At 41.2% G+C, this 15,814-nt stretch overlaps 1 protein-coding gene and 1 pseudogene across 1 annotated transcript in view; both read right to left on the minus strand.

Moving 5' to 3' along the window:
* Positions 1 to 903: 903 nt before the first annotated feature.
* LOC144685272 (small ribosomal subunit protein uS14 pseudogene) lies at positions 904 to 1,114 on the minus strand (annotated as a pseudogene).
* Positions 1,115 to 8,472: 7,358 nt separating this feature from the next.
* The window catches only part of LOC144685855 (uncharacterized), a 28,637-nt gene continuing 21,295 nt past the window's right edge, over positions 8,473 to 15,814 (minus strand). The window contains exons 3-4 of the mRNA XM_078550808.1: positions 12,882 to 12,960; positions 8,473 to 9,900 (exon numbers count right to left, since the gene is read on the minus strand). Of these exons, the coding sequence (XP_078406934.1) occupies positions 9,816 to 9,900; positions 12,882 to 12,960 (164 nt within the window). The 3' untranslated portion in view covers positions 8,473 to 9,815. The remainder of the gene's footprint in view (positions 9,901 to 12,881; positions 12,961 to 15,814) is intronic.

Consider the following 15,814-nt stretch of genomic DNA (forward strand, 5'->3'; position numbering starts at 1 on the left):
GACTGATACCTAGGATGGTTGGATTGGCCAATGAGGAGAGATTGAGAAGTCTATAGAAGAATGAGAGGTGATCTAATTGAAGTATATAAAATTCCTACAGGGCTCGACAAGGTAGATGCAGGAAGAATGCTTCCCCTGGCTGAGGGGTCTAGAACCAGTGGACACAGTCTCAGAATAAGAGGTAGGCCATTTAGGACTAGATGAGGAGGAGTTTATTCACTCAGTGGGTGGTGAATCTTTGGAATTATCTACCCCAGAGGGCTGTGGAAGCTGAGTCAGTGAGTATATCCAAGACAGAGATCGATAGATTTCTAGATATTTAAGATATCAAGGGATATGGGGATAGTGAGGGAAAATGGCGTTAAGATAAAAGATTAGCCATGATCTAGTTGAATGGCGGAGCAAGGTCAAGGGGCTGAATGGCCTACTCCTCCTATTTCCTATATTCCCACACTGATTGGGGAGAATCAAAGGTCTCTCCACAGAAATATACAGTTCTAATTCTGCTAATGTTAGGCATTTTTTCTTGTAAAGTTGATCTGCTGCATAACCCTGTATTACATAGAGTACTCCTTCCAAAATACCATCATTTGATCAAAATGTCATCCTGCCACATGAAATGTTCAGAAGGGAAATACAGATAAATCTCCCTGCAGATAAATCTCCCACGAGTAACTACACAGACTTGGTGGATAACACTTGGAATGTAGAAGCCATAGAATAAAACACAACATTCACAAAAGAGGCAGAATTACACCCCATTTGCTTTTTTAACTCTGAAGGCTGACTGATGGAGCATGCCAAGTTTTTTTTTGAGCACAAAGGACAATTTAATTTTATTTACAAAAATGGAGCATCACAAGTTTACTTCTCCCAGGTGAAGACAGTAGAAAGTTGTTCCATTTCACACTGCATCGCAATGCATTCTTGCTCTTTTTGTAATTTAGTCCAGCTTGATGAAGCCGATATCTTTAGCGTATTGTCTGAAGCATGTTTGGCACATGTTGAGGCCATATTGCCGGATCGGGCCATGTCGGTTCACACAAACTCAGCATGAGTTGAAGTCCTGGCCGAATTTCATGGGGTGGGACCAGTAAAGCTGCTGATGACCCATGGTGACCAGACTAAATGGATGCCACTGCAGTTAACTGGCTGTGGCCAGCTCATTGTCAGGCAGCCTATAGGCCAATCCTGTCAGCAGCAAGCAAATTCAGGGGAGGAGCTAAATGTGGTGATGGAGCATGGGGAGTGGAGGGGGAGATGCCAAGACAGCACCAACCCACATCATCTCCTGGTGCCCAAAACAGAACTCATGCTCCTCTAACTTCCACAAAAATGATTTTTCCTTTAACATTTTAGTGTCTGTTTTGCAGCTGTACAACCTGGTAAAACAGGACAGACTATGCACAGTGCACGTTCCACAAAACAGGCTCTTCATAGTACTTGCTCGCATATTAAAAGTGCCTATCATCTGAAATAGGTTGGTGTTCTGGCTCCCAAGCAAATGGCCCCTTTGGGGATGTCCGTGGGCATTTTTGGAGCACTTCCGAGTGGCAGAGTTGTCATGCAAATTTTGGACTTTTACTGCTGTCAGCCAGGTTTCCCGAGCCACAGGAAGTCCGGCAGCTTCCTCAAGGTGAGCACATGGTGGATTCGAGATGTAGATGCCTTCACACTTACTCCCCAGATCCAGGAACCTGCTTGGAGAGGCTCCATGATTGCATTCCCCCCCCCACTCCCGCCCCACCTCACAGCCCCCTCCCCAAGACCTCCAACCTCCCGCAAACCTTGATTCCACCCCCTCACCCACAAACCAGGTCCTGAATCCTCCCAGTCAAGGCCTCTCATCCCCTCCCATACCAAGGCCGTTCCTCTCTCAGGAAACGACCTCCCTCCAAAGCCTCAGCCTTTGTTATATTCCAACAGGTTTGAGGTACTTGCAGCCTGTGCAGATGAAAGTGAGAGCTGCAGGGTGGATGAGCAAACTGACCATGGCACATGGTACAGGAAGCCATTCAAGCCAGGGGAGTTAATACGAATGTAGTGGGAATACAGGACAGTATAGTCAGAGAGATAGACACAGTTCTCTGCAGCCAAGAGCATGAGTCCAGACAGCTGTGTTGCTTGCCCGGTGCCAGGGTTTGGGATATCTGCTCAGAGCTGGAGGGGAATTTGCAGTGGGAAGGGGAGGATCCAGTTCTCATGGCCCATGTTGGTAACAATGACATAGATAGGATGAAGAAAGAAGTTCTTTTTAGGGATTATGAGCAGCTAGGGATCAAATTAAAAAGAAGAACCTCAAAGGGAATAATAGCTGGATTATTACCTAAGCCACGAGCAAATTGGAGTAAGGCAAATAAGATTAGAAAGATGAGTGCGTGATTCAAATACTGCTGTGGGAGAAATGGATTATGATTCATGTGGCACTAGCACCAGTACAGGGGAAAATGAGAGTTGTACTTTTGTGACCGTCTTCATCTGACTATGCTGGGACCAGTGTTCTGGCGAGTCATATAACTAGGGTGGCAGAGAGGGCTTTAAACCAAACAGTGGAGGGAAGGGATCATGTGAGAGGAGTTGTGGTAAATGAAAGGGAAACAACGAGGTAATAGAGCAGAGTAGCGATTTGGGTAATGATAGCCAGAATTTGGCAGCAAGGGACAGAACGGATAATCTTAAGAGTGAATCAGCAGATACGGCCAAATAGTACAAAAATGTCAAAAAGACAAAATTGAAGGCTCTGGACCTGAATGTGTATAGTATTCATAACAAAATGAATGAATTGTTAGCACAGATAGAAATAAATATGTATGACCTGATAGCCATCACAGAGACATGGTTGCAGGGTGACCAAGGCTAGGATGTGAATTTTTTTTTAATTCATTCTCGGGATGTGGGCTTTGCTGGCTGGGCCAGCATTTATTGCCCATCCCTATTGAATATTGAAGGGTATTTGACATTTTGAAAAGATAGAAAGCTAGGTGGTGGGGTAGCTCTGTTAATTAAGGATGTCATTAGTAGAGTAGTGAGAGATGACCTTGGCTCAAAAGAGGAAAATGTAGAATCAGTTGGGTGAAGATAAGAAATAGGAAAGGTAAGAGGTCTCTTGTGGGAGTAGTCTATAGGCCCCCTAACAGTAGTTACACGGTAGGACAGGGTATACTGGAAGAAATAAATGAGTTGAGTAAGAAAGGTACGGCAATAATCATGGGTGACTTTAAAGTACATATAGATTGGGTGAATCAGATTAGCAGAGGTAGCCTGAGTTCATAGAGTGTATTCAGATCGATTTCTTAGAGCAGTATATTCTAGGGCCACAAGAGAGAAGGCTATTCTGGACCTGGTAATGAGACAGGATTAATCAATAACCTCATAGTAAAGGAGCCTCTAGGTTACAGCGATCATAACATGATATAATTTCATGTTCAGTTTGAAGGGGAGAAGTGTGAGTCCAAGGCTAGTGTTTTAAACCTGAATAAAGGTATTATAAGTGTATGAAAGCAGATCTAGTGACATTGAATTGGGAAATCAGGTTAAAAGGTAGGACAGTAGAGATGCAATGGCAGACCTTTAAGGAGATATTTAATAACTCTCAGCAAAGATTTATCCCAGTGAGAGGAAAAGACTCATTGAGAAGAATGCATCATCTATCGCTGAATAAGGAAGTTAAGGATAGTATCAAATTGAAAGAAACACTGTACAAGTTGGTGAAGATTTATGATAGGTCAGAAGATTGGTCAAATTTTAAGAATCACCAAAGAACGACTAAACAAAATAAAGAGGGAGAAAATTGAGTACGAGAGAAAGCTTGCTAGTAATAGTAAGTGTTTTTACAAATATTTAAAGAGGATGAGTAACTAAAGCTAGTGTTGGCCCTCTAGAGAGTGAGTTTGGGGAATTGTTAATGGAAAACAAGGAAATGGCAGAGGTGTTGAACAAATATTTTGTGTCTGTCATCACTGTAGAAAACTTCCCAAAGATACTTGAAAATCAAGAGTTGAACGGGAGGAAGGAACTTAAAACAATCACCATCACTAGAGAAAATGTGCTGGGAAACTATTAGACCGAAAGGCTGACAAGTCCACAGGACCAGATGGCCTGCATCTTAGGGTCTCAAAAGAAGTGGCTGTATGGATAGTAGATATATTTGTTATAATCTTCCATAATTCCTTAGATTCTGGAAAGGTCCCAGTGGATTGGAAAATAGCTAATGTAACACCTTAATTCAAGAAAGGAGGGAGGCAGAAAGCAGGAAACTACAGGCCTGTTAGTCTAACATCTGTCAAAGGGAAATTGCTAGAATCCATTATTAGGGAGCTCATAGCAGGATACTTAGAAAAGCATAATGTGATCAGGCAGAGTCAACATGGGCTTGTGAAAGGAAATCGTGTTTAACTAATTTTTTGAGTTTTTTGAAGAAATAACAAACAAGGTGGATAAAGGGGAACCTGTAGATGTGGTGTATTTGGATTTCCGGAAGGCATTTGATATGGTGCCACATCAAAATAGGATTACATGGTTTAAGGGGTAACATATTGGCATTGATGAAGGATTGGTTGGCAAACAGTAAGCAGAGGGTAGGGATAAATGTATCTTTTTAGGGTTGGCATGCTGTAACAAGTGGAGTGCCAGAGGGATAAGTGCTGGAGCCTCAACTATTTACAGTCTGGATCAGTGATTTGGATGAAGTGACCTAATGTATGGTAGCTAAATTTGCCAATGACACCAAGATAGGTTGGAAAGCAAGCTGCCAAGAGGAGGTAGAGAATCTGCAAAGGGATATGGACAGGTTAAGTGAGTGGGAAAAAATTTGGCAGATGGGGTATAATGTGGGAAAATATGAATTTGTTCACTTTGTAGGAAGAATAGAAAAGCAGTATATTATTTAAATGGAAAGAAATTGCAGAACTCAGTGGTACAGAGGGATCTGGGTGTCCTGGTACATGAATCATAAGTTAGTATGCAGGTACAGCAACTGATTAGGAAGGCGAAAGGAATGTTGGAATTTTTTGCAAGGGGAATGGAATATGAAGTAGGGAGGTTTCACTGCAGCTGTACAGGGCCTTGGTGAGACCATATCTGGAATACTGTGTAAAGTTTTGGTCCCCTTATTTGAAAAAAGATATAATTGCATTAGAAGCAGCTCAGAGAAGGTTCACCTGACTCAATCCTGGGATGAAGGGCTTATCCTATAAAAGAAAGATTGAACAGGTTGGGCCTACACCCATTGGAGTTTAAATGAATGACGGGATTTGATAAGGTAGATACGGGGAGGATGTTTCCACTTGTGGGAGAGACTAGAACCAGGGGACACAGTTTAAGAATAAGAGGTCCACCATTTAAGAAGAAATTTTTCTCTCAAAGGGTCATTAGTATGTGGAATTCTTTTCCCCAGAAAGCTGTGGAGGCTGGATCATTGACTTTATTCAAGGCAGCATTGGACACATTTTTGATAGTCAAGGGAATCAAGGATTATGGCAAAGTGGAGTTGAGACACCACCTATCAACCATAATCTTATTGAATGGCAGAGGAGGCTTGAAGGGCTGAATGGCCTATGCCTGCTCCTAAGTCCTATGTTCCAGGATCGAAAACACCATCTGCTCAATCACCTGTCAATCGTAGCCAGCTGATCACTCATCCCTTCCCCAGTCATACCCTGACCCAACTGCCACACCCCCAATCAGACCTGCCTGCCACCTCCCCCAATCACCAATTGAACCCCTTTTCCAGTGCAGACTTACCTGCTGTTGCTATATTTAGTAACCAGCTCTTGTCCAACTGCAGCCCCACTTGTCAATCAAGCTAGGCCTCCAGACAGGGCAGCCATGACCTTATTGAATGATGGAGCAGGCTCGAAGGGCTGAATGGCCTATTCTTGCTCCTAAGATCTATGTTCCAAATTGACCACTGGTATCCCAAATTGTGGGTCCCCCCCCCACCGACTTACTGACCGAGCCGCTGCCTGCAGGCCAGGTCAGGGAGAATTCTGCCCTCTGTGTCTTAATAAGGATTCTTCAATCTGGTGGAAGAGCCTCACTGTTACATGCCCTGCTCACACTCTCCACAGATCCCCTGTAGAGAACGCCATGCCAGACCAGATGCTAGAATAATGTCAGTCTCTGTTCAAAAGCCTGAGAAAACTTTATGAGCAGCCGTCAGCACAATAAATGGCAAGTACCATTTCACCCTGACCACAAATGTGGTCAATATGTTCATCTTTTCTGTGCCTTTCAAGGCAGTTTTTGTTATGTCCTGAGACCCGTGATAGAACTTTCACCCACTGAAACTAAGTCAGTGCAATGATGAGATAATGATAATTAACATAAACCATGTGTAAAGTTCACAAAATGCACAACATGATGCAACAGCATTTCCAATGAAAGATAAAAGCAAAACTATTATAGTACAAAGTTGGGGTGATCCAAGAGCTGATTACCTTGACTTAGTTCAGCAATTATAATGTGAGGTTGCCTGCAGCATTTGCGTTGTCATATGTGTTAACTGTGAATGTCAACTTCTCTAATAAATCTATTCGTGAAAGGCTCTACATCTAAAATTTCATTCTTGGCACAGAGACAACAGTTCCAATCTTGTCTTTGCAGTGTTTATTAGCGATGTTGATGTTACTTCCCTGCTGACTGTACATAATAAGCTATTGGTTTATGAAGGTTAGAAGGATGCCTGGTAAAGAGACATAGATCCTAGTGGTGAAGATGTGTTTCAACAGCAGAATGCATAAGCAGTCAGTGTTCCAGAAGTTGAAGAAAGTATAAAATACAGTAAGAAGAGACCATGTGGCCCATTAATCCTGTACCTATTCTAAGAACTATCCAATTAGTTTGACTCCCTTGACCCTTTCCCCATAGCCCTACAAATGTTTCCCCTTCAAGCATTTATACAATTCCCTTTAGAAAGTTATTATTGAAGCACTTGTCAATTTTTAATTCATACATTCATAATGATTCTTCAATAACCTTCATGAAAAAACAATTTGGAGGATATGTTGCTTTTGTTCAATAATAGTTAAAATGATAGTGTAAATGAGGTTAGAATGGATTCTGACATCTTTTGTGCATCAGTGTTGTTCTGATTCTCCTCCTTGCTCAAACAAAAGATGGTTTATCAAATATATTTTCATGAAGATAATGCCCTCTCTAAAGTGCTTAATGTATACTAGCTTGTAAAAACTCTAGTACACCTCATGTGATCAACTACCGTGAAAAACATCAAAAGCCTGTGTGACAAACTGCGCAGAAGGCTCACCAAGGCGCCAAAATGAAATTAAATTAGCATTCCTCTCTATAATGCCATCAAGGGCCTCAGCATCGCCCCAGTTGCATAGTGCCTATTTGGAAGAGAGATAGTGAAGGAAGGCCTCAATTTTAAAAAAATTGAAGGCCCCAGGCCCTCTGTCAACACTGCCCTGTGCCTCCCATCCTGTGCCATTTCTACCTCCACAGCAGAAAATGTCACTGGTGCTCTACAATCCGCCAGCAGCCCTTGACTGACTACTGCCATTCACAATTCCATCCATCTCCACCTAGCGTGCAGGAAAAGTATTCAAATGAATGACCTTGTGTTACGTAATAAGCTCAGTTCATTTCTTCAAGGATGCACAGAGTGCCTGAACTATACCAGTACTAGCCCAGTGCACAGGCCATATTAATGGCCCCAGTGAGGAACTGATTTCAATCAGATCATTAGTTGGAAGATGGATGAATCATTGTCAACCACATACCTTATGGTAACAGAGATAACCAGAGACCTGAACCAATCAAAATACTCAATTGGGGGCTAGAAGAGAAAGGAAAATTTTAATTTTTAGTGTCTTATTGAAAAATTACATTAAACACTTTTAAGTAGCAACAATATTTTTAATAAATATATTAAGGTTCATATTTTCATGTTGAATAATATGAACATATTGTTTAGTCATTCCCTTTATAATTTTAAGATTCATCATTTCACTTACAAACAAGCATGTTGTATTGGTAATTCATTATTGAAAACTATAATTCTGTTGGAAAATTACAGAAGTTGATCCCCTGTAAATTGCCAGAAAAGTTGTACGTAAATGATAATGTACAAGCAATGGGAAAATTGTTTATGTTTACAGTAGGGATCAAAATCTACTCTGTTCCTATCTTTCCATAAAATATAGAAGAATAAATAGATTTTTCCACCTAACTCTTGTCTCGCCAGTCGATGGTAAGAACCAAGGCTCAGCTAAGATATTGTAGAATTTTTGGATGCCCGAGCACAAGGGAGCACAGCTCTTCTTCCACTCTTTGCTGGCAAGCATAGGGCAAAAACATTTGATCCCGTGCTAGCACTGTTCCAACACTATCACTCCAAAGTGCATTCACTCTATTTTACTATAGCAAAATGGAGCCCAACATTACTCACTGTATTCACGATACTTGCAGTAACATTCAGGATAATTGATAATATAATCACATGTAAATCATTGATAACATACAAAAATTATTACGTTTATTGGATAAAAGACTCAAAACACCATTTAATGAGTATATTATTTTATACTACATTCAATTTTATACCTGGTGTTGAGAATCCTTAAAATTTCAAGCTAAGCAGTGAGCCCAGTCACCACATCATAAATATAATGCGACTTTTATTACTTTGCACACTACAAACACCTCAGCTGTTCCCTCTGCATATTAGAAAAGCAATCTAAAGAAATTAGAATAGGTTATGATTACCCAGCACATCTTTGAGAAGGAGCATGACCATGCTTCCCTTTCCTGCATAAATATATAATTAAAATGTCTACATCTTGATTCCTGACAGTCTTTATAGCTTAATAATCTTTTTTTGGTTGAGGTATTTTCACAGAATGAAGCTGAAGTCCTTAATAAAAGGCAGTCTTTTACAGTAGTTTGAAATCCACTTGAACTATTCTAGGTCAACTCTAAAGTCCTCAGATCTATAGAAACTTGACTGATGTTATAATCATGTGTCAGTCATAAATCAAGTCTGCCTGAAATCAAAGTCCCTTTATTTAAAGAAACTTTAGGATAAATACTGTGCATCCAAGGTTGACCTACCCTATACTGCCCACAATGTGTTTATCTTTTCAGTTGTATCTTTGATAACATCAATAGATCACTGAAACACAAAGGATTCACACTCCCCTTAGGAAAAGTAACGGATTTTCTACATGCTAGTCTATATTCAGTCAAATTTGCAGTGTGTATGTAACAATGACCACATTGACTAGTTATTATAACAAAGCTTGACAGGATAACATTATCTAGATCAGCAGAAAATTAAAAAGCATTTCAACTATGCAACTAAGCATGTTCCTGCTTAAGCAGATTTGGACAAAATGTAGCCTAGATTTGCAAAAACAAGCCTGCTTGATTGATACCTAAAGTATCAGCTCAGGTTGCAGTGGCTATATACCAGGATCTGCCACTATAATTTGTCAGCTTGGTTAAGTACTGTTGATGTTGTTAACTTAAACATTGTGAAAAACCCTCAAATAGATTCTGAGAATTAAAAAAATAATTATAGGTATAAAGTACCAGTTGGGAGTAAAATTGGTCTTGGGCAGTAACACAAAACTCGCAATTGAAGCAAATGGAAAAAAAAAATCAAGTGGGTTGTAAAATGGGCTGAATCGGATCTGCCCATTTTTGCTAGCACCTCAGACTAATTACACCCTGTTTTTCAGCTTCGAACAAAAGGAAACACATTCAGAGCTTTATGCAGTTTCAAGAAAATACCTGCTATGTACATTTGTGGCTTAATGCCTATTTGTAAATAAAAGTTACAATTTAAAGAATTTTTGTCATAAATCTTCAAACGCAGGGTTGTTGTAATTGCTCCAAGATCCAGCTGTATTGTCTTCCTGTAGGCGTCTATAGAACACTCTCCTACAAATAAGACAAAAAGGACTTTTAATTTTCTGCTCCTGGCCAAAGGGATCAGTCCACATTTTCTTATTTCACTAACAACAACGAATCACTTTCAGCTCCGAATTCTCAAATTGAACCAATATAAATCAGTGGATATAAACTGAACATCTGTACTGAATACAATCTCTAAGTGGGAGCCACAACCTTTGGATTTTTAATGATACAGTTATTACTTAATGTTATTTCAACTAGAATTGACTGATGGAGAAAGGAAGCGGAAATGTTTTATTGTCTGTTTAAACAAAATCTAGACTAAACCTCACCAAACAGAAAGCACAGTCCTGCTACAACAAAGAGCTCAATCCGATGGACCAGGTAAGAACAAGCGAAGTTAATTTCTGTCAAGATACAGGCAAATTCCAATGGCAAGCATCTCAAAGTCTAAACACCACTGTTGTTTTATTAAATTAGCAGTTTTACTTTTTGCTCCACAGGATTACCCTGACTATTGCGACGGAGTTTACATTTTGGGTGCAATTGGTGATCTGGGCAGAATGTGCCCCAAAATTGAACCTGTTTTCAGAAGTGTTCTTTTTCCCTCAAGTTTCTGCTCAAACTCAATTTCATATCAGAAAATGCAGAATTTGGAATGAACAAATGCAATAAGCCAGCATTTTCAAACATTTTATTCAAAATTTGCTTCAAAAAATATCCTTGATACATTTGGAAGTAGTAACTTGTTGCAGTTTGGTTAATACAGCCGAAAATAGGCTTATCAAAAAACAACCATTTTCATCAAATCAATCCACCGCCTCTAAACAGCCTGATTTTAAATTACTGAAAATTACTTTTCAAAAATATATAAGTTATATTGGGGTACAGTAACCAATTTCTTGGGGGTTGAATATTATGGGGGTGGCAGACAGCTTGCTTCTCCCCCCCACCCCCACACTCCTCCCGGAAGCAAAGTCAGCCTGGGGCCAACATGTTCCAAGCCAACCCGCCCCGCTGCCATAAAGCGCTGCAGGGCAGCTAAATGAAGGCCAAGTGGGACTTCCATCCCTCACCAGGGAGGAAGCCCTCCCCTCTGGAGCTCCATCAGTTCCAGCAGCACCAACAGCATGTCAGTGGCCACGGCCAGTACTGCAGGAGAAGAAAACCCATGGATTCCCCAGCACAATATGTTCGAGGTCTTGGGTAGGGAGGGTTTGGGATTAAGGCTGTGGGCTGGTAGGAAGAAAGGCGTGGTTTGACCTTAGGGGAGGGTTGCCCTGTGATCAACAAAGGGCAGTCCCCGAAGAGGAAAACCCCACTTCCTTCCTGCCCTTTGAAGAACTTTTAAAAAAGGTTGGGCTGCCCGCTCCTGCCTGACTGCCCATGCCAAACGTTTTATGGTGTGCACAGCATACTATCAGGGTCAATTGGTTTGATGACAAGCCTAATTAACCCTTGATTATCTGTTTGAATATGGTGGGCAGGCCACCAATCTTGGCATCCGCCCACACCCCATATTATGGGGGTGAGCTCGGGGGTGGGTGGGCACCCATCCTATTTTACATACCCCCTCCACCCACAACACACCTGGCAGGGGCATGTAAAATACAGCCCTTAGTAAATACTTTAAAAAAAAATTACATTTGAAAGCTTTTAAAATGTGCCTATTAAAGCTCTTGTGTGCAAATAAAAACAGCCTAATGCAGCTACGTTCGCGGGCGGGTGTCCCTGGAGAGGGAGCACGCAGTGTCTGCCGGCACCATCGAGGCCTTCTGTGCCCAGTGGGCAACACGGGAACTGGGGTGCTTTATCGACCCTGATAATCACATTTTGATTTGATGTTTGTAAGTTTCCTTTAAAATTTGTCTTTGGTTTTACAGTTACCCTAACTTAGGGGTTGTGTTTATTTTGTCCCTGATTTTGTTAATTTAGTTTATTTGGTTGACTCCGAAAGAGTTTTTTTTTAAAAAAACAGCCTAATTTTGTAGTCTCAACAAAGGCCTGCAGAAACTCAATTTGCGTTGAATGTAATTTTGTTTAAAATTCCGCTATCTTTTATGGGGTTACATCAATTTTTGTCAAATGGCGCCATAAAAACCCACACCACTGCACGCAAACTCCACTCCAATATCTTCATTTAGGATGGCCTAGAGCAGGGATGTCCAAACTGCAGCCTATGAATCACAGCTAATTTATAGGGATCTATCTTGTCATTATATGATAGATACTGACCGTTATTTTCTGGTAAGCCCAAAGCTATTACCACTATTCTTTAATTTTTGGGAACTGGGTTTGGATTTGATACAGACTAATGATGTGAAGGTAAAAACAAAATACTATGGATGCTGGAAATCTGAAATAAAAACAGAAAATGCTGGAAAAACTCAGCAGGTCTGGCAGCATCTGGGGGAAGAGAAAACAGAATTAATGTTTCGAGTCTGAAGAAGAGTCATACAGACTTGAAACATTAATTCTATTTCTCTCCACGGATGCTGCCAGACTTACTGAGTTTTCCCAGCATTTTCTGTTTTTATTAATGCTATGAAGGTTTCCTTTCATTGGTGTCTATGAGAATTCTACCCAATTCCAAGTAGTCACATGTCTACTGTACAAAACTGCCTAGAATTTGTTACAAGCAAGTTTACTCATTCTCATGTAAGGGCAGCTGGTATAGAAATATAAAAATGCACCGTGGTATAATTGGAGGCCATTTTGCTACTGGGATTAAGGCAATTTGTTGAGGCAACATAGGAAGACTTTTATTCTCCATCTGAGTTGTTTAATATCTGCCTGTGTTGGGATTTGCCTCATAGGACAGTGTAGGGAGAGTATGGCCTAGTGATCCAACTGGCAGCTTACTGCAGACGTTGAGTACCAGGTCCCCAGCACTAACATTCCCCACTTCAACAGCGCAAACAGAAAAATAAATAATAGACATGTTGGTATTCTCTTGTGAATTCTGGTTCGCGTTATTCCGCTGTCCCCATTGAAGTGCATGAACTTACCTTTTCTTTAAATATATCACCAAGCCCAGTACCAGTATGGCAATGAGTACCAAAGACACTATAACAGTTACAGCTGTTCCTGTTAACAAAAATACAAAATTATTAATGCCTTAAATACATAATATGTCACCATAAATGAATAGCCACCTTTCAAAAATGATCTAAAGTAACTACAATGTAATAAACCCCAATTAGTCTTTTGATTTATTGATTTATTTAGTCATTTATATGACCTATTATTACTGGAATGTTTTTCTGCTTCAACTTCAGTTGTTCAATACTATTTTGTATGCAAATAAAGATTTTTGTGAGTCTTAAGTTTGTGCAATTAAGAGCGCAGGAAACACAATTATATGCATTTGTAATTAGAGTTCTTTACATAAGGTTAACTTACAATTTGAATGTTTTCTTTAAATTTAATCATAAACAAATCTGGAAAAGCTTTGGGAGACAGACAATCCAATTCTGAAATCTGCATTAACTGTTCTTACAGCTTTGGACATAAAATAGGAAACTGAACTAGCCACAAAATTGATGGCTACATTTTCCATACAATGGCATCACTAAATCAGTTAAACTGCTGTATCACAGAAAAGGAAGAACATAACAGCAAAACTGAGTTAGTAGTACATGTCTGTGGAAGAAATTCCAATGTAAACCTCAATAGCTCAAGGCAGAGACTACATGCATACAGCTAAGACCAAGTGGAGTTTGGGAGGTTAATCAGTGTTTCAGTGCCCTTTAACATTCTGTTTTGAAACATAAAATGACCATTTGTCTGAGAGTGGTGTAACTTTATTAATAATGCCAAAATCAACTTTGTTTGGGTTACATTAAATTGAACAATCTTATAATATAAAAAGCTGTTAAATATTATACAATTACATTAAAATATGTGACAATGTTCTAAAATGATCTAGGTTCCAGCTGCTACTCAGATGTTCAGCTCACACCCTTCGGGTGGTACCTTACAGGTTTCGTGGTGGGTGGTGGGGTGGGGGAGTTTTGAAAATGGTGGGTCAGGTTGACCACGCAACGTTTCCCTGCCTCAAGCCAATCTTACTGGAAATGGGTGAGCAGTAGAAGAGGCTACCAGCCTGGGAGCAGAGGGTAACCAATTAATGTCAATTAACTGGACACTTTGGGGCAGATTGGGGGCAATATTGGGACCTTACCAATAATGGATGGGTGCCATTCTGTGGGCAAAGCCTGGTATGTCCCTGGAGACAGCATCTTGGTTGCAGGCCAGGGAGGGCGGGTCCAGCAAAGCTTCCTTTACTTATCCTCCACATCCACTTCCTCCCCCGCATCCTGAAGCTTCTTCTGTCACAGGGCCATAGCTGCAATCAGTGGCCATCCTGCTGAGAGTTTTCTTCTTCACAATGATGGCCTGGAAACTGTGCCCACAAATAACTTTGCACCATCAGCCAGCATGCCGATTTAGCCACTTTGGTGGAGGCAGATTCAGGAGAGGAACGACTACCTGCCCTCAAGTGGCAGGTAGCTTGTTAGGATAATTTAAATGCCAATTATCAGAGGCCGCCTGGATTTTTCCTGTGACTTCAGGAGTACAACAGCTACCTGGAGACAACCTCCTAACATCAGACTGGGGAGTCAAGGCTCCAGACTGCCTTTGAAATCCCTTCCACCCACCTGGACACAGCTGTCGTCACAGACCACCCTGTGGAGGGGTTCCTCCTTCGCAATGGTGGTCTGGCACCTGTGGCCATTTTTATCATAAGAATTTTTAAAGTTGCTGAGAGGGTGCCTCAAGATGGAGGCCACCCTCTCTCTGCCTTACCTGCAAAGGTAGGTTACAGCTCCTTCCATGATGGAAGTCCTCCTATTAACCCTCTAGTTGTGACAGCCCGCCCACCATCTTAATTGGATGACGAGCATGTCTTCTAACCACTAATTGGCCTATTCAGACTAAATCACTGCCAGATGACTGCTCGCAACACAGTGCTGGGTAGGGATCCACCCGACATCAGAGTCCTGACCCAAAACAAAAAATCCTGCTCATTGGCTCTGTTTCAACATCAGTTTCTGCAAGAAAATTGCATATTCTAGCTGCCCTCTGTGGGAAGGCTTTTTTTCCTATGCTCCTCTTGCTTTATTTTAATTATTCATTTTCAGGATCTGGGCATCACTGGCAAGGCCAGGATTTGTTCCCTTTTTCTAGATTCCCTTCAGAATCTGCTAGCAGACTTCCTTCCTGAACCACTGTATTTGTAGTGGTTTGGATACAACTGAGTGCTTTACTAGGTCACCCCAAAGGGAAGTTCAGAGTCAACTACACAGACATGGAATTGGAGTCACAAATGGGTATTGACTCTAAGGAATGCTGGGCATTTTACATCAATGGTCATTTTTACTGATACCAGCTATTCATTTCTACATTTTTTTTAAAAACTGAAGTCAATGGGCATATTTGCATAGTGGTTATGTGATTAAACTAATAATCCAGAGCTCGAGGCTAACGATCCAGAGGCATAGGCCAGGACTTTCCGGCCGCATCATGGCTGGACCAAACAATCCAGGTAGTGAGTGGGGCCAAAAAACCCCGCCCATAAGTTAAAATCCCACCATGGCAGCTGCAGATTATGGGGCGATTCTGCACCCGCCCGCTGCTGGGATCTTCCCGGTCCCGCCGCAAGTCAATGGACTTCCAGCTGGGGCGCCACCTCGCCCGCGGCGGGTCCTGCCCGCGACAGGGCTGGAAAATCCCGGCCATGAATTCAGTTAATTAAGTAAGTTTGGAATTAAAAATAAAACTGCTATCAGTAATGGTGACCGTGAAACTATTGGATTATCGTAAAAATGAATCTGGAACACTAAGGTCCACTTAATCCTATAAGGGAGGGAAATCTGCTGTCTCTATCTGGTCTGGCCTACATGTCACTCCAGATCCAAAGCAACTCTTAAATGGCCTA

The sequence above is a fragment of the Cetorhinus maximus genome, chromosome 10 (genome assembly GCF_964194155.1).
Source record: "Cetorhinus maximus chromosome 10, sCetMax3.hap1.1, whole genome shotgun sequence".
Taxonomy (NCBI): Eukaryota; Metazoa; Chordata; class Chondrichthyes; order Lamniformes; family Cetorhinidae; genus Cetorhinus; species Cetorhinus maximus.